The sequence below is a fragment of the Acanthopagrus latus genome, chromosome 4 (genome assembly GCF_904848185.1).
Source record: "Acanthopagrus latus isolate v.2019 chromosome 4, fAcaLat1.1, whole genome shotgun sequence".
Taxonomy (NCBI): domain Eukaryota; kingdom Metazoa; phylum Chordata; class Actinopteri; order Spariformes; family Sparidae; genus Acanthopagrus; species Acanthopagrus latus.
Genome location: NC_051042.1, coordinates 25,876,922 through 25,904,371, shown reverse-complemented (window position 1 = coordinate 25,904,371; position 27,450 = coordinate 25,876,922). Strand labels below are relative to the sequence as shown.

Sequence of the window (27,450 nt, the reverse complement as noted above, 5' to 3'; positions counted from 1 at the left end):
GAGGAGACAGCGTTTCTACTGTAATCTCAGTTACACATTTGCAGTAAAGGTTTGATAAACCTTCATACTCAACATAATGATCACAAAACGGTTGTAATAACAGAAACAGTATGATCTCTCTCAGCATCGCTCTTGTTATGGAGTTTCTTTAACGGCCCTAAAGTGTCATTAAATCTAATATATCATTTCCTCTAAATAATTTGCAGTAACAGCACTACAGCTGCTTTATTCTATAATTCATCTGTGTCACTGTTTGGTGCCAAATAGAGCACAGTCCATTAATCTGTTTTTTTCAGCCTCTAGAAATACTTCAGCAAAACAACACTCTGGGGGTTTTACAGCAGGGCCGGCAGTCCTACAGATTCATACAATGAACCTGCAACGCTCACAGGTTTAAACCTAAATACCCCCAAAAAATCCCAAAACATTACAGTGCACAAAAGGATGCACCAAAACAGGCTTGAGACAACTTTATATTTGAATACATCTTGTGTTAAATCATTAGGTTTTGGTGAAAAACAGCAATATAGAAAAGATACAGCATTATTTATACATTAACATCCAGATTTTCCTCAGCAATTCAATTAATTAATAATCATATCTGATCAAAAAGAGTTTCTTTAAACTGGAAAACAAACAACATTTTACACATCGTTCACAACAGTTGCAGTCAGAGGTCACACTGATGAGGAAACACTTCAGTTCAGACACATTTCCTGTACTGACTCCATCACTGTGTCAGTCACTGTGCATCCTGAGAAAAAAAAAAACTGCTGTTCCTGTTGATCAGGCAGTGCAACTGTACTTTTAATGCCAGTAGGTCTGTTAACAATACACCACAGGCCTGCCTCCTTTTAACTCTTTTCAGCTTCATCTATTGAAATATCATTGTGTCTGTATATTGATTATTGTGCTGTGTTTAGATGCCAAATTCAAAGCAGTGCAGAAACTATCCAGTTGTGTTGTTTTTTTTTTACAAAAGACTGTCTCCAAGGAGAAATAAAAATCTATGCAGAGCTTTGTCAGTGATAACTGTTTACACCCTGAATCCTCACATGGTATCCATGAGCTGTAATATCTGATTTCCCACTCAAAAGCAGAAATACCACATAAACAGTCTTTCCATTTATTTAAATTTGTTCTAACAATATTATATGAAAACTGCACCAAAGGTTGACGATGCCTGTAGTTGCCGGTTAAACTGTGTACTTGTCCTCTCCTTGCCTCTGGGCTTTGTGGTAGTGGGTGTAGCTGCCGTACAGCTCGTTGAACACCTCTCTGACTCCCATCTGCAGTCCGGCCGTCAGAAACTTGGTGTCCTGCTCCATACACAGGTCCAGAATCCTGTAGATCCCCTCTGTTAGATGCAGCTTAATGTCGGGTCGCAGAGTAACCTGGAGAGGGAAATAAGAGGACAATTTTGAAAAAAGGACAAGAAGGCGGAGGACACACTAGGGAGAAGACAGGAAATAAAAATGAAGCCAAAGGCATGAAGGAGCACACACACTTCCTATCAGTTTGACTAATCATATTCTTGTGTCACAGACTGAAATTCCAGTCCGTTCAGTTAAACGAGCCACTGATGTTCCCTCAGTCATTCCTGCTTCCCCAGTTTCCTAATGCATGTTAACAAAAGCACATTTTCCCCCTTTCTTAGTTAATTAATGGACACATGATACTGTGTGTCGACATTCAGCCCGTGGTCGGGCTCGAGGCGCGCATATGAAGCCACAAATTATGTGCCACCGGAACAGTTCAATCTACATTTATGTCACACAGCTTCATCAGCATGTCCTAATCCAGGCAAAATTTATGTTTATGCAGATGTTAGGAGCGGCACTACCACAGAGAGACGACGCTTACGATCAATTTATTACTACAGCAAATATTCAAAGAGACAAATGAAAGGGAGGGTTGGTTAGAAAGAGATAGTAATCCATAATGCTGGATTTAAACCGATCAAAAATCGAAGTGGACAGCATTGCTTTTGAACCATGCTGAGGTTCAGATCTGAAACTCAGTACGGAATATTGTCAAGTGACCCACATCCATACAAGATCCATCCGATCCAGTGCGCGTACCCTCATACTTCATCTGCTTGTGTGACAGAAGCAGACAACCGACACACAATGTGCTCGTGGATCCACACACAATACAACACAATAAAACACAATGGACAACACCGCCTTTTGTTTGCTCAGTGAACCGTGCACATCAAGCCAGGGGAAATTTCAACAGTGTCTGCTCATTCATCCCTGTTACATTATACCACCGCAGGCAGACAGGTGCTACACACCATGACCTGATGACTTGTGCAGTTGGCTGTCCTCAGACCCTAACCCTGGTAACTGTACCTGACTGTAAATGATTAATAAACCTGGTGGACATAATGGCAGGGTTCACATCATAAAGGAAAAAGCCTATTATGGCTTTTCTGTAAACAAAGCTAACGTATCAAATGTCTTGTGGAGTATTAGTTTGCCAAAGTTACCATTACTGGAACGACCGTCCAAATACCTGGTGTGGCTTTTCCAGAGACGGCTCCTCTGTTTGCTCCTCCTCGGGTTTCCACTTTTGTTAATTTCTGTGTTACTTTATCTTATCCAAACTTCGGGTCTAAAGACAGACAGTGAAACATGCCATACACACTGTGAAGCTCTCTGAGATAAACTTGCCATTTTCGACTGTGTAAATAAAAAAGACTATAACGAATTGGCTAAATTACATCAGGTTAGATTAGCATATGCAAAATCTCTGAAATATTCTTTCTTACTCAACATTGTCTTTCCCTTATTGAAGGTTTTGTCTCCTGATACTTAGATCCCTTTGCAACCTAGGAACTATAAACAAGGATTCTGGTGATTTTTAATCAATATTTCATGTTTACTACAGTACACTGCTGTTCTAAGCAACTAGCCAGGTAAAGAAAAGACATATCTCATTGTCATGGTATAACTTTGTTTAATTTATTTTTTCATAAAAATCTTGTGTCATTTTTGATATTGTAAATAGTACCAGATATTAATATTTTTCATTTGACTCCTTAATTCATCCCCAGATTTCATTTGTCCAATCCGCAAAAGTCCCCGAACAGGTGACAGGCACTAAGAATAACTACAACTATAATGCTTATGTAGGTCATAAATAGGAATAAATAATACATTGAGACCGTTTCATAACCTGTTAAAAGTTACTTGTAGTATGTTTAACTAAAAATAAATAAGCATATTTGAATACATTTACATTTAAGAAGAAATGCACAAATCAAAGTCTGTTTACAGAGTACAAATGAATGAGTGTTAATGAACACGTGGCTGTACAAATTCTGATCGGGTCTGAAGACCACAAGTTTGAAAACGTTAAAAAAATCTGGCAGTGTGGGGTTGGAGACAAGTGAGCTTACTCTGTAGCCCACTCCTCATCTCTGAGGATATATTTGCAACAGCTAGCATAACACACAAGATCTCTGCTCGAACTGTTGAGCTTGAGATGTGTTTTTGGATAAGGAGGGCACAAAGAAGAACACATCAAATAAAAGAGATTAAATCTCTGGTTCTACTGCATCAACTCAGAACCATTTTTCTTTAAACTGTCTGCCGTGAGTCAGAAAACATTATAGTGTGTGCTCGATCAAATTGATAAATTGGTGGGATGCTGCTATTAAAACAGCTTTTTAATAGAACAGCAAGTCCAGCCACTTTAATATCGAGACGAGTGTCCAAATTCATAAACTTCACCAGCATAAAAAAACTGCACTCTCTAACTGCTGCTCCACTCTGGTCTAATAACACCTGGCTGCTGCATGGAAGGTTCAGTAAGGGCAAGAAGCCAGTAGAAACAGTTCTGACACAGAGATGGCTAAATTAACCCTGACTTACAGAAAAAGGTCCATCTCCTTGAAAAACCTCATTAAAAGCACAATATTAAACCAATTTTAGGATTATAAAGGTGACTCACACAGAGCTCAGAGACTCCAAACACCTATTTCTCCCCATTTCTGTCTGCCTGTCTGCCTGCCTGTCTGTCTGGATGGGCGCTCAACATCTTCCTCTCTATGTGTGACTCTGCTGGAAACTGCTGAGTAAGACTGGCGTCACGTTAAATACAGTGTGGTGGCAGCAGAGAAGAGCCGCGTTCACAAACCAGACATGACTCACTGCTCTGAAGGAACATCCAGCCTAAAGCTCCATACCAGCACACTGGAGTTACAGTAATCCTGGACCCGTTCGCTCAGATTTGTGAACATTCAAAATCTGGCCAATGGAAATAGTTCCCATCGCTGCCTCTGAGCGTCTGCGTCTCCGTCACTCTGCTCGGCCCAAATCTCACCAGCTCAACACGCACCACCAAGCAAACTAGGCTGGATCAAAGGATCAGCTGAGATCCCGCCGCCTCATTCACACAGCTGTGGAGACTCGCTCGGGATGATAGACGGCTTCAGATGACCGTGTTGACTGCATGTTACTATGACTGAATGAGTGCTTGTACCTTCTGCAGCTCCGTGACGTACTGTGCCACCATGAACGCTGACAGCGCGGTGAAGCTCTCTGCTGTGGCAGCGATGTGAGAGTACATCCTCTCTATCAGTCTGGAGCACTGGAGATAAACGTCATTGTCTGCACCTTTAAAAAAACCAGACTGATGTTAGTTCATTAACCTGTTGACATGTGACAGACTAGTTATAATTTAATTTAAGCATTAATGCTTAAAAGCTTGCAATAAATCAACATAGAGGTCAAGAAGAAATGAGGTTATTAAAGGAACATAGAATAGGATGCATGTCCAGAAATGAAGCAAAACATTGAAAATGACAGATAATCTTACAACTTGTTGGCTTGTCAGTAATAATTTCTGTGTTGACTAAGTAGAGATTTCTGCAACAGATGTCTGCAGTTTACAGTGGATTTGGACTGTAAAATGTGTGAACGTTCCCTGTCTTAACATTTACGGAAAGTTACTACTGATGAGTAATTACCAGACGCGGCCAACTGTTTGTGCCTGGGCACGACACCAAGTGCTTACCAGTTCGTCCAGTAATTTCCAGTAGCAGGAAACCGGTAGAAAGAATCATATTCCTCTTTAAGCTTTTAATACAGCATCAACCTGACTTTCAAGTTTATGAAATTGAATTTACACTGCTGAATATGTTCCTGATCTGCTGTCTCGTCATTTTTTAAGGAAAGAAGGGTGCCAAGCCACAAGCCAAACCTGGATCAAACTGTGCATCTAATTTATAAAAGAAACAAATGGCAGATTGACTTAGGGGCGCTGCATCACGAATGAAGGTATAACAAAAAAGGTGCTCTTTGGCTCCAAAGACATTTGGAAAGTCTTGGAGTCTTTGTGATCGATAAATTACTGAAAATACAAAAGGAACACTGCTTTGCAAAAATGAAAACCTATAATAAATGGGCTTAGCAAAGCAAAAGTCTAAAGTTTGTTTTTGGTTTCAGTTCATGTTATTTATTGACAATTTTACAAAAACATTTCTGGGATATCAGATGAACTGAACTCTTTGCAGCTGCCTCGTCATTTACGCAGACAAAATCTGAATGTTTCTCTCCAAATCAAAATGTGTTTTCCCAAATGAATTCACATCATATAACAAGTCTTCTTGTCTGAGATGGTGTCTGATGTGTTACCTGTGACACCGACGTCTCCTCTCTGCCGACCCTCCTGCATGATTGATGCCACCAGACGATGGAAGACGTTTAAGAATGACGGAGCAGCGTTCAACATCACCTGAACACACAAGCAGGTATACGGTCAAAAAAATTATTTATACCGTCAAACATTGGTCAGGTTAGGATATTCACTTATATGGAGGGTTGGTGCATTTAACCAAATAACTTCATTGTGACTGCCTGCCCATTCACAGCTCTAATAGCTTTCACATGAATCCTGCTCTGCCAATTGTCCTGGTGGTTCCATCTTTCCAAATGCTGTAATTTTAGTGGAGAAACAGTGGTCCACACCCTCATGAAAAGAAATACTGAAGATGTAGGTTAAATTACAAGGAAATATGTAGAAAATGGGAAATTAAAAGTTTTAGGACGTTAGAAGTTGGACGAAGGCAACCTTTTTAAAATTGGCCCAAAACAGTCCAGCATTATGCATCTACCTCCTCATTCTCACCGCCTGAGTCATGACAGAGCAGCCATAAACTTACGCAGTCCAAAAAATGACTGAACGTAAGAGTTAGATTCCCACAAGAACTACGTTTGCATTTCTGTTCATATCTCCCTCCTCCTCCTCCTCCTCGTTCTCCATTCAAGGCCTACAGTGGACTGAGGGAGGATGAAGAGAGAGAGAATCTAAACGAGGAGGTGATGTCACCAGCCCTGGTTGGGGCTCAGTAATGGTTTCCATCTTCTTAAACCTGCTCCATGCCAACCTTCACTTCTTGCCAGCTCCCCTACCTCTCCTCTCTACCTCCCTCCTCTGTCCTATCACACCTCCTTTCTCCAGCTCACTCCCCCTTTTTTCTGCCTTGTCCTGAAACTTCCCTCGTGCATCGCATTCAAATCACCCCTCTTTGTTTTGTTCTCCATCCACTGCTTCTTCTCTTAGCTCTTCACCAGTTATTATTTTTCATTCTTCTCTCTTCCTCTGTAAATTTACCCTCATTTCCTTCCTCGCCTCCCCCACTCCCTCTCCTCTGCTCTCCTTTACCGCTGTGTTTTGTCCCCGCAAACATCTGATATCAGTTAACTGGTTCTTTCCTGGTTTCATTCAATGCAGCTGCCCCATTTCAATCATACTGTGTCACTGTGACATACCGAAAATCTGTCAACATTTCAAAAAGAAAGAAACAAAAAAAATTATCACATTAACACGGCTGTAATATGAATGAAGCTGGTGAACCAAACAAAAGGCTTTGTGTGGGCTGGAATGTGGATTTAAAAGTTTTACACTTCTAGTTAAGCATATTTCTGTAGGGAAAAATGTTGTTCTTTTTTGACACCCTGGGCACAATGCAGGCCACTCCAGCATGAGCTGGAAATTTGGATGTTTTGTGGTTTTCGTGCAGCTGCAGCATGACTCTGGTGAGCTGCAATATCCTTTTGTTTTAAGCAACATTCCCTGAGGCATCCTGTGGCTCAGCAGCGAAGTCACAGACTGCATTTTCTTCAAAATCATGGATTCAACCAGCAGCCTTGACCTGAAGTGTGTAGGTTTGGGTCGTAGAGTGTGCGTCTGTGTTGGAGGGTATTTTAACAAGTATACTGACAAAAAGCTACAAAACCTATTTAATAGCTGAAGACCTGGTAAGGTCAGTATTATGTTATACAAAAATGTTGACAACATTTTTTTTTAAACCCCATGATAAAATGTCTTCTACTGATCTTTAATACCGAAAGGTTACATTTGGTTGATGGACTGTATTACAGGGGAAGATGTTGCTGCTGTTTTGTCTACCCTCAATATTATAAATGGGTCGGACATGGTATCACATAATAAAATCAATACGACACAGCAGGGCTCTTAACACTAACCTTTTACATTTGTTGCGCTAGTGTGCCTAATTTTCTTATTCAGGAGCACCAGAAATTAATTAAAGTGCACCGAATAGTACATAGATTCAATTCCTAAACATATGATCTACATGATAGTAAACAGGAATAAAGGTGCAGATGAATGTTTTTCTTCTTCTTCGTACCTGAGGATGACACTGGATGATGGCAAACAACGCCTCATGAACAGCCAGGAAAGTCGACTGATAGACGGGTGGGGTTAAGTGCTCGAGGGGCACCGACTGGAGCGCTCCAAGGACCAAGATCACATGATGAGGGTTGGTGATGAGTCCCTCTCCATGGCGCACCAGTGATGTCATTGACATCACCGTGGGAACAGTGAAGGGAAGTGTCAGAGAGACATCCTGACTGGACGATCTCACTAAGAACTGTGACACAGAATGATAGGCAAAGTGAGTTACAGCCAGCAGCGCAGTCCAAAAATACTAAACTGAAATTTAGCCATCACTGATGGATACACTGAAAGAGATGTATGGAGCCATTTCAGGGTTGTTTTTTCTACATTTTAAAAAAAAGTCCTTATCTACTTCAGCTTTTTAGGGAAATAAAGCTACTCTGTTTTGCTATGAAATTCATTAAATGTTTTGTGGAATATGAAAGCTGACCTTCCATCAGCATGGGGGTGAGTAGATAATGACTGGATTTTCATTTTTGGGAGACCTGTTCCTTTGAATTCAGACAATTAAGACTTTTAAGTGGGCGAGAGGAGCCCAGAGTATACAAATAACAGATGAGACAGATGAAGGACATATGGGCATAATGAGTGTGGGTCAACGAGCCAGAATGGGATGGTTAGAATATTAAAGTAAAAACGTGTGTGTGTGTGTGTGTGTGTGGCTAAGCAGATTGCTGTGTCGTCTGTCTGCTCCACCCAACAGGCCTGATGGGAAACACATCGGCCAAAAGAGCTTCAGTTGATGTGACACTGAACAGGCATTGCACCGGAAACAGACAGAGAGACAGACAGACAGACAGACAGTGATTGTCGTTTGGCTGCCGAGTCACTTATGGTGGCTGTCACATGTACTTTTCCAGCATGCTGTCTCTAAATTATTACTGATGTGGGGCCAGAGAACATACTGTAAATCATTCTCAACATGTTACTGTCCCCTGTTTGTCTTGCCATGTCTGTGCAGCTATACTGGGAACTCTTGCGTAAGGATTTTTTTCTATCTGCACAATGAAGCTGATTTTTTTTTTGTTGGTTCCCTGCATATGACTCTGCATGTGTGTATGTGTTTTTGTGTGTGTGTGTGTGTGTTTTCCTCACCACCATAGCAGATATAATCTGTGGTGCAAAGAGCCACAGGGCTTTAGAGCAGGACTGAGGTAACTGACAACCGGACAGCAGCTTAATGATGATTACTGCAGCTAGCACCTCCTGGAGAACAGTAAAGGAGAAGCTAGGGTGAGAAGACAGTTAATTTGCTAGATATTTACATGTCACAGCAAATATGATTTATTGTGAGGAAGAAAAAAAAACAGAATCTCCCTCTCATCAGCTTATACAGTATACAATATCTCTGAAAAAGCATTCAGTCAGACAAAATGTCAACTGTTTCTGGGATCTTTACACATGACTGGACTGACTGATGAACATCTTACCTTGTAGTTTCCTGCCCTCAGCTGGCCAGTGTCCAGTCCTTCTCTGATCAGCAGCAGCAGCAGGTTGAACTGGCCTGTCGTACTTTTCTCCACCAGGTGGCGGAGCAGCTCATCCACTGCAGGCTCCAGCTCACAAACGTCATTCGAAGACAGCCAAGAAGCTGAAAGCACAGACAAACTGTGACATTCAGGATGAAGATAATAATGCCGAGTTTTATTTAAACACTGTCAGAGAAGTAATGATTTAATTCTATGTTATTATTGGGGGTTTTATTTGCAGTGAGAGCTGAATACATCAAATTAAGACGAGTTCCTAAAATATGCCCAGAATATTATAGACATATTTCAATATACAGAAGCAAAACTGAGGACCAATACTAAAAAGTAAGTGCTATACGTTGAGCCCTATGTTTGCTTAATTTGTATGGAAAAGCTGGTCTGGAATGAAGTTACTACAATGAGTTGTAAACTCATGTGAATATGTGCAATATTCAGAGGTAATTCATGAAAAATCAACACTGACTGATGGTGAATCATATGTTTGTTTTAATGTGCCTATGTACCTGTCAGCAGTCTGTGAACAGTCTGCAGTATTCTCATGTACAGCTCATCCAACTCCCTTCCTCCCGTCTTCTCCTCTCGTCGCTCCTCCATCGTCCTCACTGCTTTGTAGAAAGCAGACAAGAACTGGAGAGAGGAAACCAGGAAGTCCATGGGTCTGTGGGCAGAACTGATTTCTTTAAGGATCTGCTGGCAGAAGCCCTGATAGAGGCTCATTTGACTCAGCTTGGTGTCCTTTGGCCTGTTCTCTTCCTTAACTGAGAGTGAGGACAGTTCACACTGCAGCATGACCGTGACAACTTCTACTACAAAGGCTTGACCAAGGTTGCTGGCTGGCTGACTAATAGTCTGGGAGTTCATTATGGACTCAACAGCTGGTCCCAGCGAAGCAGTCGTTCTCGTGAGCATCTGCTTCAAAGTTTGATCCATTTGTTCACTCTTTCCTAGGTTAGAAGATAACGCCTGGCAGAAAGAGGACAGCAATGCCAGCAGGAGATGAACAGACAAAACGGAGGCTCCTGGGTCGGCTTTACCTGACATTACTGCTGCACTGCGTCCCAAAATTTGTCTGCTTGCCATTTCTTTACTGGTAAGATAGGATACGAACTGGTCCAGGTTGAGTCGAACACTGCTTTTTCTGGTTATAATCAACTGGACTGAGCACTTGATGTAGGCCTGAACTGCTTTGATCAAATCTAACCAATCAGGGTTGCGTGTGGCTCGAAATCTTCCATTGTTGCTGTGCCAGAGGAGAGAAGACGCTACAGTTTGCAGCAGAGCGCCACCATGGATGAGTTTCAAAACACTTTGAAAGTTTCTACCCTCCAGGAGACAACTCAGCGTTCTCAGCAGATTCGCTAGGAAGACGGCATCATCTCCAGATTCAGGAGGGTTCACAGTCATCTGCTCTGACTGCCTGGTGGTGGAGGTGAGGATGAAGAGGAGAAGGAGGAAAACAGAAGAGAGATCCTCAGAGTTCATCCCATCTGGGTTTAGGTGTGTTAAGATTTGGAGTAAGCTGGCTAATGTCTGGCTCTGTGCGTGAGTCAGAGATACAACACCCTCTCCGGTCTTTGAGGATGCCAATATATCCTCAACTATAGTTTTGTTTCCTTCAGAAGAGTTTGCTTTCTCCTGAAACTTCAGGAGCGTAGAACAAACTGTAGGTGCAGGTGCGTCCTTGAGGACCCCGATGATACTTTGTGTGAGGGAATGGACTGTGGCAGAGAACAGAGAAGGCAACTCGATAAGTACAGGGCTTTGGAGAAGCTGTGAAGATATGGCAGAGACAGTCAGACAGCCGGGCGGCCGATCTGTACCTTTATCTGTCTGTCTGCTGAGGAGGGAACTGACAAGAGCATCTGCTACTTGTCCCACATCATCTTTGCTCAGGTAGGGAACAATCAAAGGCAAATTGGATGTGATAAGATACCAGTGTGCTACAAGGTAGGAGTCGGCATTCACGCTCCCTATCTGCCCGTCCCATACCTGCTCTCCCTCCAGACTCACCTCAAACTCTGATTTCACTAAAATAAACTGGGCTGCCTTGCTTAGAAGTACGGCAGCGCCGGGTTCAGAAGGTAAGGGGGTATCTAGCAAAACTTTCTTCATCTGCTGTAAAGTGAGGAGTTTGAGCAGCAAACAGCTCATGGGGCTGCAGGATGGTGGTAGACTTTCTAGAAGGGTTGGGACTGGTGCACATCCTTCAGCCTCACTCTGCGCTCCTGATCGGGCTGAGTCTATAGGTGTGTATTTGGTGCAGTGGATATGGAAGAGTGTGTCGACTTCCACCAAGGTGTATTTGAGGAGGAGAGCGGCCTCCTCGGTGTTCCGTTCCCACAGAGTTCCCGTTTTAGACTCTGAGAGCTTCTCTGGCTCTTTCTGGTCTAAATTCTTTTTGCCTTTCCTCGGGGTCTTCTGAACTGAACTTGTATTTGTTTTTACAGCCTTCTCTTTGGTTGACAGCAGAGGCAGTAGCTCCTCCACGACCTGTTGCATCTCCTCCATCATGCCCTGACTCTTCCTGACAATGGGAAGCGGAGAGGCGTTGTCAAGAGTCTTCAGACTGAACAAAACAACATGAAGCAGTTGGCTGAGGGAAAACAGCTTCAGAGATGCATCATCTCTCTCCTGGTCAATGTTCAGTTCTTTATTCGTCCCTTTCTCTCCTCCTCCATCAATCTCCATTTTCTCTGCCCCTCTTTCCTCCTTCACCAGCTCAGGTGGTATATACCTCCTGATGCTCTCCAACACTGATGAGCAGATCTCTAGGCCTTGGGAGGGAGGAGTGTCCAGAAGACAAGTTCTGAGCATGGCAGAGGTGCCGTCAGACAGCAGAGGAGGTCGGGGGTGGTCCAGGGCTGGCTGACAGATCACAGACAAGAGCTCAGAGAAGAGGCGAGGCAGCTGACGGAGCTTAGTGTAGGTCTGGAGGAGACTGTACACCATAGCCTGTTGGGGAATCAAACAATTTGTCTCAGTCAAAACTAATGTCTTACACATTCTACCATTTTTATGTAGAAATTCATTCTGGGTGAGGGTTTCATGTACATTTTTGTTTTGGGGACATGAACAATGTAAGTAATGGTGGAGTCAAGAACCTGTCGGGCCCGCTGCACTCGTGCTTCCATGCATCCAGAATTGACCCAGGCTGATGACAACAGCTCGTCCAGGTCTGGTTCAAGGATCAGATGGTTAAGACTCAACAACACCTTTAGACAGCGGTACCATGCTGGGATGCTGAAAGATAAAACAGGACAAGTTGTCACAAGAGACATGACTTGTGACTTCGATTAATTTGAATGAGAAAAACCTCACATCAAGACCAGTGGGTTTTGTTTGTTTGTTTGTTTGTTTTTACCTTGACTGGGCCTGGTTGAAGAGCATTTGTCCCACGGCTCCGTAAAAGTTGAGCTGGACTTCTCCATGTCTGATCCTATCTGCTGCTACGTTATAAATACCAGCAGACAGAGCCTGGCTCAGCAGGGACTCCACAGCCAGCAGAGCCAGGCTCCAGCTCTCTGGGGAACAGAAGGAGGCTGAGGGAGACTTAGGCCCAGGAGACACAGAGACTGATTGATCTGCTTTGGCAGGTGAGGAAGATTGTCCATCAAGGCCTATGTCCAGGATTGGGACCAACCTGGTGAGGAAATAGAAACACAGCATCCTGTGTGCTTCTTCATTTTCTCCTCTCCCTTTTGCGTAGCTTTCCAGAAAGAACTTAAACAGCAGAGATAACGTGTTTGACTTCACACTGTAGTGTAGGGCTGGCTCACAATAGCCCTGAGCACTTAGTTTGGAAAGAATGGTACTGACTGGCTTCAAGAGGCCTTTCGCTCCTCCAGGACCACGTTTCCCAGAATCCTCTTTAGATGGAAGAAGCTCCTCCTTGTATGAGGTCAGGTGCTCAGAGGGGAAGAGAGCCAACTGAACGATAGAGTCTATCTTGATGCGGATGTCTCTGCACAGCTGCAGACGTAGATGTGTGTGAGAAGGTGCAAATTCCCCGGAAGTGAGCAGGTGTCTCAGAAGTACTAACGTCTGGATCAGCTGATTGGTTACCATAGTAAAGACTCTGTTGGGATTAGCTTGTTGTCGCTGAACTGACAGATAACACGTAAGCACCTGAAGCAAAACGTCAAACAAAGTAGCAGACTGGAGGTTTTCCTTTGGCTTGGAGGGGAGTTTATCAGCATCTAGTTCTGGCTGATCTCGAGGACTTTCAGTCACTGGCTCAACTTGGGAAGGGACCAAGTCGCTAATGGGCTGAGTTTTAAGACACTCAGTCATCACCTCATCTTCGGATTCAGCCATTAGGGGTGAGGATGTGAGTAATGGCTGTTGGAGCTCCCGGCAGGCCAGAGAGCAGAGCTTCGCCAGGAGACTGACCATGAGCTCATACTTGGTGGTGAAGACGGATGAGAGTGCAGGAGAAGAGAGAAGACCCTGACACACACTCAGTATGGTGGACGCGCACAGTGGCGACTTGGAATCAACACACGCCCACTCCTGGAGACGCTCAAGCAGCAGCTGGAGGGAAAACAGACAAGAGAGAGATTTCAGTTAAGTCTTAGTGTATTAATGTCACATCACCTCTCTAGAGTGGGAATGCGCTACAGCCAAAGCAATCATAAAAGCTCTGTTGGTAACATCATTTATGAACATGCTCAAAAAGAAGAATTTCACTCTAAATATGTGTATTTCACACCTGTGCCATGTTGAGCCTCAGGCTGATGGTCTTGCCCTGCTTGAGAAGAGTGTGGAGCTTTCTGCTGTGAAGCAGATCATCCAGGTAACACCACAGTCCTTCCAAAACATTCTGAGAAAACTCCACTTTCTGATTGTACCAGCCTGTCAGAGCATGGGTGCACCAATCCAACAGTACCTACAGAGGAAAAGAGTCAAGATAGACATGAACAAAGGGTTGGTTGACATGTAAATACTATTAAAATCATTTAAACTTTTTTTTTTTCCTCAACTATCCCAAAACTGACAATGAGATTCTTTTTCAGAAGATTGCGGAATGAATGCTGGAATGAACAACAATCAACAGATGCAAAAAAGACACCATGATACCATATTATTACAAAGACACACATATCTTGTAACCCAACTTCAGCGGTTACCTGTTCCTTGTTGGGAAGCAGGCACTGAGTAGAGATCCAGGCAAATCGTGCCAACTTTAACTTGTCCTCCCACGGAGTCTGAGGACTCTTCAGTTTCAGATGGATACCTGAGTAGATGGCAGCCATCGCTGCAGCTGGTGCTACTGCCTACAGAAGAAGGATAGAGAAAAGGAGTCAAGGCCGGAGAGAGGGAACACAAGACGGGGGAAAGGTGAGAATACCTAAATAGTGGTATGTATATTAGGTTAATTCTCCTGTAAACACCTTACACCAAGATACTGACTGAGAGATGGAGTTGGTTCCCCTTCTGCCCACTTCTCATCAGAGATGGGTAAAGTTCAAAGAACAAGTCTTACTACAATGCTTGCAAAAAACAAACAACAACAACAACAAAAATCTGCTACCTAATTAGGGTGGTAATAAGTATTAATGCCATGTATCTGTGATAAACTCTGGGGATAGGACTAGAGAACAGGGTAAGGAAAACTGTGTTTACACGACCACAGAGAAAGTCCATCCAAACCCTGGACTTTAAAAAAAGTACTCCACCCCCACCACACAGATATAAACCACAGTCACAGTCGTTTTCAATGTGGACACAGTTATGACAGGTCGTTAGACCAAAGCACTCCTCATCATCCACACCAGACCCGACCCCCTTAATGTAGGTTGAAATATATCTCGTTCTCCATCGAGTAACTTACATCTGAGCTTGCTGCTCCACAAACATATTTTATCTTCTCATGTGTTTAAGTCGGCCCGGTGCCCTCAGAATAAACCGATGTAACATACTGGCATGCTTTACTGCTAGCTCAGCGACAACTAGCATACTCAACGATAGCATACTCTGACCACATGAAGCTAATACCGGGGCTTCTTTTCGCCTGTAGGCAAACAACTCGTCAAAACATTTCCGTGTTAAAAGTTTTAAAGTAGGCACATGTACTTTGGTGGACTTTGCCAATTACACTTACGGCTTTTCAACCCGCACGTGCCTCCTGTTTTCAGATGTGGACGAACTTTCAACTTTCACCCCGCCGGCCAGGCAAAAGCAATCGACGATCGATGTTAGCCAACTCTTTACTCGGCTATCAGCCAAATATTCACTTGCCGCCTTCATTCAACACAGATGTTGGTAAAATATAACGCCTAACTGATTTCTACGGGACGATAATGCATTAGTTTGATTTCAAAAGAAACGAAAACGCATTTCGTGGAGAAATCGCTGTTTGACAATAGAGTAACAGCTAATATCATACGTGTCATCATTCTCAGGCAGCATGTGTACGCATGTATATGATAAATAGAAATTCTATTAGCTGTTTGTTCTTTCTTTACACATGTGAAGACACATTTTGTTTTGGGGAACCTTTCAAACTCATTCACAAAACACCAGGCATTAACTATCGACTGCATTGGCGCTCTGGGTTGGTTTGGTTACGCCTGGGAAAGTTTGCTTACATGATCAGCCATTGAATTCCCCCGTCGAAGAGGAGGAATCGTGTGTCTGTGTACCTGCGATCCAAACCAGGGTCACCTTTCCTGTTTCTACCCTTTTAAGACCATTTCTAGGGGAATTACGTTCATATCTCGGAGTGGATTTTGATGTTAATCGGTCTACGGCGGCTAGCGTTTCGACTCCACCCGCTTGCCGACCAAATATTCAGCGACAGATGACAGTGACAGGCGGGGTGTCGGTAGCCGCTCATTGATAAGAGATAAACTGGGTGACGGCGGCTGTCAGGCGCAGATAAAACACACAATAACGGTCTAAATTCGACAATGTAGCGGGAAGGACCTCTGAAACTGTTCGGCTGTGGATGTGGTGCGCTGACCTCGACTGGGGGCTAAAATGTTTCTCCGAGTAGCTCAACCGGAATCACCTCGACAGTATCACTGACTGAACCCAGCTAAGGGATACTTTTAAATCTCATCTTGTGTCAAACTTAGCAACTACTTGTATTTAGCTACGATGCGGCTTTTAATTCGCATGTCAAGGTGCACTCACGGGGTGCACTTGTCCAGATTCAAGCTAACACAACCTCGGTTGTTGTGGCTGGATCACCGGCTGACCCTCTCAGCCGCCTTCCGGAGGAAGAGACAGTCAACCGGGGTCAGACCATCCGTCCAGCCGGCTCCTGCCTTCCCCCTGTCCTCACCCGGGGCCACCGTGTCTGTCCTGCCCTGCAGTCCGCTCAGAGGTCTCTCTGTCGTCTGTGCACACTCGACGACAGGCCGAGCAAGGACATTTACACACACACCTGTTGCCTTTGCCAGCTCTTCAGCCGCCTCCTCGCCGACACCAACCGAATCGGTGAAGACCCAGACGGAGACGGAGGAAGGCCAGACACCGACCACGCTCCCCGTGGAGGATGTCAGGAGGATCTTGCAACTTGCCCACCCGGAGAGATGGAGCCTGGCAGGTAGACTGTGTGATTACACCACCAATGTGTGGACGAGCCGCCACAGGCTTTTCATTTTAATGATAAGAGCACAGTTGCCAGTTTCAGTCTGACACTGGGAAAAAGCTCCCACGACGTCAATGGACTGAAAAAAGGGTTTCAATTATTATTATTTTTAAGTCTGTGGAGCTTTAACTGAGTGTGTCAATACTCTCTTTTCACTAGCTGTTTCATCATGCACCACAATGGAGAATAGGATGCACACACAGCTGCCTCTCTGCAGCATCACTGTCTCCTCTACATGTATTTATTCAGGAGTGGCAGACCACCACAGTAAGACTATTACCACCATGGCATCATAGACCTTCACAGAGAATTATAATCTAGATAACAACACGCAATTTAAAGACACAAGCAAGCATTAAACCCAGTGCATAGTAGCCTTTTAATCATGATCAAATAACTGCATGTAAACAACAGCGCTGCACTCACTTGTAGCATCAGAGCCTAAATTAAAACCACGGAACAAAATACCAACAGTTGCTCCCTGCCACCACTCCTACAACACCGTTAAGAGAGGAGACAGTCAGCATTGTTTTGTATTGACACACAGGAGATTGATTTTTAGTTCACCAAAGTAGTCGTTTCCTGTTTGTTTTTTTAAGCAGTTCAAACCACAGCCGTCTGTGAGCATGAACTTTGTGATTTTGACACTTGGATGCACACGGCCGTATTCTGTCAGTTTCTCCTCACCGGTCACAACAGTCGACCTCACTGCATTGTACCACAGGTGGACATTGTAGTGTTTCCAAGTCTCCTTCTTTAATGTTTTTTCAGTGGCTGCGAGTTACATTGTGACCTGATCTGACCTTGATTGGAGACAGGTTCTCCCAGATTACAAACTTCTGCATTAGTCAAATTGTTTTGATTACCTGGCACAGGCTGCAGCTGTACCGATTATGATATGCAATTGAGGAAAACTCTCAAAAGTGCATTTCATCAGGTGTTTCTGGATAGCCCCTTCCAAAGTCGAAGATGAGACATCCTTTTTATAAGTTTATAAGCCCTGTATTTTGTTTTCTGCTATCATGTGTTTTAAAGTGTATCTTCTCCTGTATCCACACCAGCTGCTATTGGCTTCTTGACTGTCTCCAGCGCAGTAACTATGTCAGCTCCGTTCCTCCTGGGTAAAGTGATTGACACCATTTACACTACTGGAACAGACACGGAGACGATGGCAGCCTCCCTGACATCGTTATGTATCATGCTGACTGGAGTGTTCCTGGTCGGTGGTGCTGCCAACGCTGCTAGAGTCTACCTCATGCAGTCCTCAGGTCAGATGATTAAACAAACAAAACAAAAAAGCTCAGTTAAATGATCAGAAAATCACACTTCACAATACATACTGCCAAAACACTGATGTCAACACGATTCGGTGAGGAACTGAATAACAGGAGGAAACAACAACTTTCAGTGTAGTGAGTGTTGTTAAAGAATACTTTGAAAGTAAGATGAAAAGACTGATGATGATAATGAAACATTGAATATGAAGCAAGAGTCAGCAGATGGTAAGTTTAGCCTAGCATGACAACTGGAAGCAGGAGAAAGTTCACAGATACACCTACCAGCTCCTCTAAAGGTCACTATGTAATTAGCATGACATATCTTGTTTGTATAATCCATCCACAAGCAGAAATGCTGCAATAAAGATTTCTTGGTGCCTAGCAGCCAGTGGCATTGATTTCCTGACAACCTTACGATGACATTTTTGTTTGTAGATGGATTAAACACACGAGATACTAAGAATTAATTAGTGATGTAGGTAGGAAAGTTTCTAAACTTTGGACAAAGTCTAGCTTCTTTCTTTCAGAACAAGAAATAAAGTTTTCAAAGATTCCTTTGAAATGTGTGCACTTGTCAAGCGTTTGTTTATGTCCTTCCTCTTCTCTCTTCAGGCCAAAAGATTGTTCGCAATCTCCGTGCCTCCGTCTTTTCCTCCATCCTCACACAGGAAGTGGCCTTTTTCGACAGGAGCAGGACCGGCGAGCTAATCAACCGCCTCTCTGCTGACACGGCCATGGTCGGCCGCTCCATCACTGACAACCTGTCGGACGGGCTGAGAGCTGTCGCCCAGGCAGCTGCTGGTGTCAGCATGATGGTGGGTACGACCCTTAGAGTGATACGCTGTCTACGGTCAGGATGGGTTTGAAAGACGGATTAGTTAACTTGCCATCCTTTATGATACATTTATTCTGGGGGATAAATGTATTGTACTACTGCTGTGTTTGAATACTTCCAGATTTAAGATAATTATTGAAAACTGAGGGGCAGAAGCCACAGAAATCCATATTTCTCCCACAATGTGTCTATTGTTTTGTGTAAAGCCTGACCGATACCCGATTTCTGGAGCCAATACAAATATTAGGGAGTAAAAAACATATATATCTATAGTTTTGAGCTAACCAACCGTCAGGGTTTTTTTAAAAAAAAAACACTCAGTTAACAGCAGAGTAGATGTGTGAATGTCTAGTTGGACAGTACAAGGAAGTCGTCGTGCCATCTTTTGTCTGCGTCTTTTCATGCAGTGCGGTTGTCAGTTGAGAGTTTCCCTGCACATTACTGCTGGTAAACTATAGTGCTGTTGGGAAACAGGTTAACAATAACAAGGAAATGGAAACATTTTCTTGAATGGCTGCCACACCCTGACCTAACTCTGACAGATACCGACACAGATGCCCATTGCGAGTTCACCTGTAAACAGCTGGTTGAGAGTTTAATTGTAATGACTGTCACCTGACTATGTTCTGTCACCAGCCTCCACTTTCTCAGAATTCACTGATAAGATATTTCTTGATAAACAGGTCTGTTAACTCATGCTTTAACTTCCTTTGCATAACAGGATTTTTTCTGTTTCCATGTCTGATGACCTTCTTTCAGGGAAGTAAAATGACTTCCTGGTGTAAAAAAAGGTTCAAGGAAATGAACAAAAAAAATCACTGTGATAACTGATGAGGGCCAATGATGTGAAATCTCTCTCCTTTTTCTTTTTCATCTCCCACTCCATCTATTTCCATTACCTACTGTCCTTTCTCTCTCCTCCTCTAGTTCTACGTGTCCCCCAGTCTCGCCAGCTTTGTTTTGCTGATTGTTCCTCCTATAGCCGGTCTTGCTATCTTCTACGGCAGATACCTTCGCTCCATCTCCAAACGCACACAGGATGCACTTGCGCAAGCCACGCAGGTACGGTTCACAAATACGCACATATCAAATAATTGTTTTAGAATTGCATGCTAGGTTTTATAGTTAAGTTCAGGGATTAATAAAACAAATTCTTTGAGGATGTGGTCGTTGTAAAAAAGGAAGCTGTGGCAAAATGCATTTTTATACAATTTTAGTGATGCTTTACACTGAACTTCCTTCATACTGACTATATTTTATACATATACTTATTAAAGCCACACTGTTTTTCTGTCCCTTAGCTGTGTGTATACCTGAATACTGCGCTGCCTGTGGTAGTCTAATTAAATTTGTAGGGGTGAATGTGCAATGTTCATAATCAGATTTTTGTAGATATAAAGTCCTTGTTAAACTGTTTGTGTGTGTGTGTGTGTGTGTAGTTGGCAGAGGAGCGCATCAGCAACATGAGGACAGTGAGAGCTTTCGGTAAAGAGCTGTCAGAGGTCAACAAGTATACGGAGAAGACAGACCAGGTCTTCAGTCTGGCCAGGAAGGAGGCTGTACTACGAGCTGGCTTCTTCGGAGTGGTAAGTGTGTGTCAAGTCAGTAAAATGTATACAGCCCAATATCACAAGAGTCCAATTTGTCTCAAGGGGCCTCACAGTTGTGTACTTTATGAGACCCTCTATCCTCAGACCCTTGATTCAGATAAGGAAGAACTCCTCCCAAAAAACTCTTTACATGGAAAACTTGTAAGAAGCTGTTACAGGAATTGTTATAATGGAAGGATCCCTTTCCCAGAATGGACACACGTGCATGGGTGTTGCAAGTACAGAATAGACCAAAACATGGAAATTACTGTGTGGACAATCAGGAAAACAAAATTAAACAGATTTGGAATAGATTTGGTCTCATCAGACTACACAAACTCACAAGAGCAAAACTCGAGCACACTCCTCACATGGACAGGATAAAAAAACAAACAGACACAGAGAGATCGCTGTGCAAACTGCTGTGTGTCCTGTCAGTGATGCAAACAGAATCCACAGTTAGGACAGTGTTGCACAGAGGCTTCTGCTTTTTGGTCGTCTCTCGGGTTTGTCACAATACCACAACACCCGACCTGTTGGTAAATGAAGGATGTTTCACCATTAAAAGGTATTATCCAATCGTCCATACGGGGCCAGACAGTGCACGCTTAAAGAGATTGGGCAGTGTTTGAACAGCTTTGTGACACAACTTGCCAAGCCTTACTGCTTAAAACAGGTTTTTTTTTGTTCTCTTCCTGACCTTAACACTACGCCTGTATGCATTTCCATGTGTAAACACGTTACTAAGGTTGGATAAAATGAAGCCTTAATTGTCCACTTCTATTCCTGTCAGCAGTGGTATCTAAACTACCAGAAACTGTGACCTCTGTGACAGCCTTCAAAATGACCATGAAATTGAATCTAAAACAGTTACAACAAAAACTGTGTAGTAGATGACGGACTCAGGTTTATTGTAGGGCTATTGTTTTGGACTAGATTTAACTGGGTGTCAGTCATTAATAATCTGGCAGCTGAGTCTGTAAATGAAAGAATAAACTCGATTATTGAAAACATGTTATTTTCTTCTCTGTCCACCTTCACTATTGTACTGCCTGGTGTCAGTCCTCGCTACATCACCAGCCTCCAGGCTGTTTCATTGATTCGAATGATATCAGGCTGATGAAAGTCACATTTCTCCCTCATTGAACTGGTGTATGGAACAGATATAAAGAGAGAGAGACTGCTGGTATGACTCTACAGTTAGCGTATCCAGCAGGTGCCCAGATAGGCTGTAATCAGTGTAATCAGTGCTTTGTCAGGGAGCAGCAGTGATGCCAGATGTTGTAGTAATCAAATAACTGTGTGTGTGTGTGTGTGTGTTTCAGACTGGTCTCAGTGGTAACATCATGATCCTGTCAGTTCTGTACAAAGGAGGCCTTCTGATGGCCAGCCAGCACATGACTGTGGGAGAGCTCTCATCGTTCCTCATGTACACCTTCTGGGTGGGCATCAGCATTGCAGGTGACAGACACTCGTAGATACGGTTAATGTGCACTTTCCCTTGTATCTGAATTTCCTTAATCTGTTCCGTTTACATCCGTTTAAACTGTTTTTCTGATGATTTATGGCGTTTTGTATTTCTGCTGGATGTGAAGGTCTGAGTTCATTCTACTCTGAGCTGATGAAGGGGTTTGGAGCAGGAACCAGACTGTGGGAGCTGCTGGACAGAAAGCCTGAGTTTCCTCTGAATGGTCAGTAGGCACATACATACACACAATCTCTCACACACACACACACACACACAGGATGATATCACTTCAGAAGACTTTGTACGGTGGCCCAGAAGTGTCGGTCCAAATGTGGAAACCACAACACAACAACGGAAGTGAAATAAACAATCATTCTGTTGTTGTTTCCATTTTCCTTTACTCCTCCGCAGAAGGTCTGGTGCTCCCTACAGACCAGCTGAAGGGTCAGCTGGAGTTCAGTGACGTCTCCTTTGCCTACCCCACCCGCAGTGATGCTCCTATTTTCCAGAACCTTAATCTGATGGTCCCAGCCGGTACCATCATGGCCGTGGTGGGACCCAGTGGATCTGGAAAATCAACCCTGGTGTCACTGCTGCTCAGACTGTACGACCCCGACGCTGGTGAGATGAAGCTGCTGCGTGATTAGACAAAAAATTATGATGACAAACTTAAAAGTATGGGTGTTTTTTTGACATCTGCACTGCACTTTTCTTCAGGTATGATCTCCATAGATGGTCATGACATCAGAGATCTGAATCCCTATTGGCTCAGGAGTCACATTGGGACTGTCAGCCAGGTAACAGATTAGTATTTTACTTGTTTATGTTCTCGTTCAGCAGGTCTCATAGCAAACACACAAACAGGGTGGATGCTTTGTGTCTCACATCTTAATCTTTCTCACATTCTCCTTCTCCTCCCCTCACCTCTGTCCCAGGAGCCCGTGCTGTTTTCTTCTTCTATACGAGATAATATAGCTTACGGTGCGGTTGACCCAGAAGCTGTGACCACGGAGGACATCTACAGGGCAGCCAGAGTGGCCAACGCCTATAATTTCATCCAGGCTTTTCCACAAGGATTTGACACTGTTGTGGGGGAGAAGGGAGTGCTGTTGTCAGGTGAGACACAAGCAGAGACTCGACAGAAATGTGTTGCAAAGACAACATTGTTTGGTATCATAGCAGGATTACAATCTTCTATTTCTATTCAGATCATGGAAAGTAAACTATTCCGTGAACTATAATGGCATACAGTGCAATACAGCCAATTTAGATGAAGCCTGTATGTGTGTACAGTGTTAAATTGTACATTTCGTTACCCAGGTGGTCAGAAGCAGAGGATAGCCATAGCCAGAGCTCTGCTCAGGGTGAGTACAACACACTCTTTTTACAGTTTCATGGTCACACCTGTCATCTGCACATAACATTGTTATCAGTTAACCAGACTGTAATGACAGGAGGTGGATGTTCTCATGTTCATCAGTATCTAATCACTCCGGCTTCTGCTTTCTTGTTTTTGCGTGAAACCTATTTTTGTTCTCTCTCCACACAGAATCCCAAGATCCTGCTTTTAGACGAGGCTACCAGGTGAGAAAGACAAGAAACAGTGTGTTATTGTGCTAGTTAAAGACACATCTTAGGTCATTTTGTTGAAGACAATCCTGAACAACTCTCTTTCTTCAGTGCCTTGGATGCTGAGAATGAGTTCCTGGTCCAGGAAGCCTTGGAGCGTCTGATGGAAGGTAAAAACTCTCTCTGTCATTCAAATTAGTTCCACTTCATGACGAATGGTATTACTCCTGAGATTCGTTGTTTCTCCTGTTTTATTGTATCCCGCTCTTCTCGCCCAATCAACAGGCAGGACAGTCGTGATCATCGCTCACCGTCTGTCCACCATCCAGAATGCAAATGCCGTCGCCGTACTGGACCAGCAGCGGGTGGTCGAGTGTGGCCGGCACGCCGAGCTGCTAGGCAACAGGCAGGGGCTGTTCAGAAAACTGATGGAGAAGCAGGCCTTTCTACAAGAAGAGCAGCAACGAGCGCTTCGCTGAGCAGACAGGGAGGACAGACCAGTGGATGAGGATGAGGGAGAAATCAGGAGGTGAGATCAATGGCTCGAAAAACAACTGGCTTTACCCCAGTCAGAGGTGAGGGGAGAAACAAAAGCTCCAGGAAAGTAGAACTTTCCAGAGGAGTTGGAGATTTGAAAGCCACTGAGAAAAACAAGGGGATTTTGTTTTCCTTGCTTAAAGGAAAGAGACGGAATAATCCACAGTGAAGACCTAAGACCTGAAATATGGATAAGGGAGTTCCTTCAGATGCTTTATTTTGAAAATATCTACTTCTACAATGAATGAGGAGGACCAAATAAGAACCTGAGAGTGAAAAGGACACATCAGGAAGACGGCACTCCTCACACAGCGCGCTCCGAGACAACATGTCATATCTGAATCACTATCACTACCAGAGTTTTTGGGGAAAAAGCTCAAATTCTGTATTAAATCACTGAGGTGTTGGTGTGATGGTGTCAATCTGCTGAAGGACACTGTTGTCTGTCATCAGGTTTTGATTTTCATAACCAAACCAAAAGCAGTCTAGTCTGATATATGCAGAACAGCTGAATATATGTTTGTTTATGAACTTGTGTCTATTTATTATTAATTTTTATTTCATTTTTTCAAGCAGATCCTTTTTATATAACGTGACATCATTGTAGAGTTGAAACAAGCCAAATGAAGCAGCTATTTCTGTCATCTACACTATGTTTTAAAACTGGACTCAGCACTGTTCTCACATATCTGAACACAAGGACACAGATCAATGTGCACTTATGTCATGAAACATTGTTGAATGTCATGTGCGCCATCTTAAAAGTGCTATTTCAGTCGGAGCTGCAACAATTAACTATTTAGATGATCGGTGAGTAATTTAGTTCAGATTCTCTGATTACGGCTTCTTAAATGTGAATATTTTCTGGGTACTTTACTCTTCTATGACCGTAAACTAAATATCTTTGGTTATTTTTCACATTTTATAGCCCAAACAACTAATCGATTAATTGAGAAAAGTCGTTGACAGAGAAAATAATCATTAGTTGCAGCCTTATTTCTAGTTCACTCTTCATTTTTATCTGGCCCTGAAAGTGCATACTGTTACCATCTTTTCTTTGTCAAACAAAATTATGTGTGCACAGCAGGTTGTGAGGGTTAACTGAGGCCTGCCAGACAGCTTCTTCACTGGCTGATGTTCTGCTGCTCCCTCATAGGAAGGGTAAATCAAAGCCGGACGCGGTCTGTACATTGTCATGACTCTCAAAATCCTCAATTCATCGTGTCTTCAAAATGTCAAGAATGTATTCTTTCAGGTGTCTTGGCCTAATCTTTAAATGTCGGTCAAACAGAAACCACCATTACAAGTTGTTACAAACATGTGAGTGTGTATACTGTCCATCATCTGTCAGTCGGTGACGTGATTGTCCCCTCCGTGCTGTGTGAACTGGTAGGTGTTTACGGGACGCGCACTCTGCCAGCATTAACTTCTACATAAACATCTCTGAACTCACGTACACGTTAGCCACAAAGCTGTTGAGCCAGCTAAATATTATAGCTGGCTGAGAGAGCCCGACTAAGAGGTAATGATTCTGCTCGGTAAATATTTGGAAGGTAAATGGCCCACTTCACTGCTCAGGGGGAGTCTAGACCGGAGTGTAACGCCAGACATGTAAAGGCCCTCTGCTGCAGCACTAACAGGACTGTAGATTGGGTGTTTTTCTCATGAAAAACGACTAAACTAAACATTTGTGAATAATCTCCCAAACCTTTTTTTAAAACAGAATTAGGAAAAGAATCCTCTGTTTGTTGAGCTCAGGTGTGTGCAGTGCAGCTGGGACAGTTTTGACTTTACAACTATGAGTCATTTTGTTTATGGCAAAAGTTGGTGAACCAAGATTAAATGATTTCTGAGAAGCAAACACTGATGCACGGTACAGGATATATACACATCTTTACAAATGATCACATATTGTTCACATCAATCTCTTTTGAAGTTTTCCTGTGCTTTTATTGACTTTTATCGGAGGAGCTTCCTGATATGTTAATTCAATCTAAAATTTGCTACTGACTGAAAAGACTGAAAACTTAAGTGCACATCTCTGAAGGACTTTTTGTTAAATGTTTGTTTTTTCTCCACAGGGATTAGAAACTTGAGTTATTTTGAATGTAACTTTTCGTTCATGATTTGAAGTCAGTGCTGCATAGAGACTCTGAAAACTGGATTGTGGCCCCTTAACAGAAATAAAGATGACTTAGTCTTGATCATAAAGGAGGGGAAGTGTTGGGATAAACTGACACAGCATTGATCATTAGTTATTGCCCAATTTAATAGTCGACTAACCTTGTCTGAGATTAGTTATCACTTTTTGGTTGTATAATTTGTGAGACAGTACACTGCAGATGATTTATCATGCACTATTTTCATGTTCTTTGTTTTCTTTTTGCTAGAATTATTTCCCCTAAAAGGCCAGTTGGTTTCTTTACGTGTCTTTATTTTAAAGTTACATTTTACTTCAAAATGATGCCTTGAACATCCTCTCTGAACGTCTAGTTTTGTGTGTCCTGTGGAGGTCGGTTTATTAAAATGATGTAATTTAAAGAAGTTATGTTTAGTTTTTAAAAAAAAATCTTCTCACCACTCTAAACCTCTCACCACAGACTAAAGCTGATCATGGATGATGCTTGATAGTCTCTCAGATACTGATGGAAACATGTCCAGAAGAGTTTTGGTGTTTGTTTTTTTTTTTACTTGTATGTTATGAGTTCTAAATAATATGGCCTAAATGATACATTATAGATTTTTAATTATTTTTGTGGTTGTTAAATTATTATACTTCTATGTAAAAGTAAATAAAGTGAGATATTAATAGTTTTTCTTTGTGGGTTTTGTTGTTCAGCTGTCTTTGGTTGCTTGTTCTGTTGAGGCACATAAACATAAACTGTACACCATATTAAATCTGAACCCAAAAAGAAAAAACACCTTAATGTTGTTTTTTCAGCTTGAAATTTTATGACTTTTCCTAAAGTGACCCCAACATTGTCTTTGGGTCATTTTTGACCTGACAGTTAAAATCACAGTCATAGAGTCGGTTACAGACTACAAAAACACACACTCACACTCACACACACACACACACACACAGTGCTGATTGATCTCAGACAGAACTAAAACGTGCAGGTGCACCATCACCTTTCCACAACCCCATACACAACTTTTGAAGATCAAAGTTCAAACAGTGGGTGAGTGAGATTGAGAGTGGGTCATTTTTGTCCCAGAGGACAGGCTGTATATACAGAATCTGAAGACAACAGGAGGGCTAAATGGTTGTTAAATGTTGATTTTCTGTGAAAAAAAAAATATATATATATATATATATATATATATTAGTATTTAATATTTAGTCTACTTATCTACTCACTGTCATGCTGATGGAAAGTC

The 27,450-nt window shown here is 42.8% G+C and overlaps 2 protein-coding genes across 3 annotated transcripts; one reads left to right on the top strand and one right to left on the bottom strand.

Annotated features, from left to right (window-relative positions):
* Positions 1–454: 454 nt before the first annotated feature.
* Positions 455–15,382, bottom strand: urb2 (URB2 ribosome biogenesis homolog). 2 transcript variants are annotated; one of them, XM_037095681.1, is made up of 12 exons: positions 15,301–15,382; positions 14,327–14,473; positions 13,909–14,085; positions 12,562–13,730; positions 12,302–12,440; positions 9,704–12,152; positions 9,141–9,301; positions 8,806–8,916; positions 7,661–7,903; positions 5,643–5,742; positions 4,489–4,622; positions 455–1,394 (listed from the first exon to the last, which is right to left on the bottom strand). In XM_037095681.1, exons 2-12 carry the CDS (start codon positions 14,450–14,452, stop codon positions 1,197–1,199), a joined length of 5,007 nt encoding a protein of 1,668 aa, XP_036951576.1. In that variant the 5' UTR covers positions 14,453–14,473; positions 15,301–15,382; the 3' UTR covers positions 455–1,196. The 2 variants fall into 2 exon arrangements, with proteins under 2 accessions (XP_036951576.1, XP_036951577.1); XM_037095682.1 differs by lacking the exon at positions 15,301–15,382 and adding an exon at positions 15,031–15,287.
* A 396-nt stretch (positions 15,383–15,778) lies between these two features.
* abcb10 (ATP-binding cassette, sub-family B (MDR/TAP), member 10) lies at positions 15,779–26,883 on the top strand. The gene is made up of 14 exons (XM_037096056.1): positions 15,779–16,749; positions 17,856–18,062; positions 18,684–18,886; positions 19,834–19,968; positions 20,346–20,492; positions 21,821–21,956; positions 22,091–22,186; positions 22,375–22,584; positions 22,681–22,760; positions 22,899–23,079; positions 23,284–23,327; positions 23,513–23,547; positions 23,644–23,702; positions 23,818–26,883. The coding sequence occupies exons 1-14, from the start codon at positions 16,299–16,301 to the stop codon at positions 24,009–24,011; spliced, it is 2,178 nt and encodes a 725-aa protein (XP_036951951.1). The 5' UTR covers positions 15,779–16,298; the 3' UTR covers positions 24,012–26,883.
* Positions 26,884–27,450: the final 567 nt, after the last annotated feature.

Coding starts and splice junctions, on each gene's coding strand:
- urb2 (XM_037095681.1), bottom strand. CDS start 14,452: ATGGCTGCCATCTACTCAGGTATCCATCTGAAACTGAAGAGTCCTCAG. Junction 8,917..9,140: donor TGAGGGCAGGAAACTACAAG/GTAAGATGTTCA, acceptor ACTGTTCTCCAG/GAGGTGCTAGCTGCAGTAAT. Junction 7,904..8,805: donor AGATTATATCTGCTATGGTG/GTGAGGAAAACA, acceptor TCTGTGTCACAG/TTCTTAGTGAGATCGTCCAG.
- abcb10 (XM_037096056.1), top strand. CDS start 16,299: ATGCGGCTTTTAATTCGCATGTCAAGGTGCACTCACGGGGTGCACTTG. Junction 22,187..22,374: donor GCCTGAGTTTCCTCTGAATG/GTCAGTAGGCAC, acceptor ACTCCTCCGCAG/AAGGTCTGGTGCTCCCTACA. Junction 23,703..23,817: donor CTTGGAGCGTCTGATGGAAG/GTAAAAACTCTC, acceptor CCCAATCAACAG/GCAGGACAGTCGTGATCATC.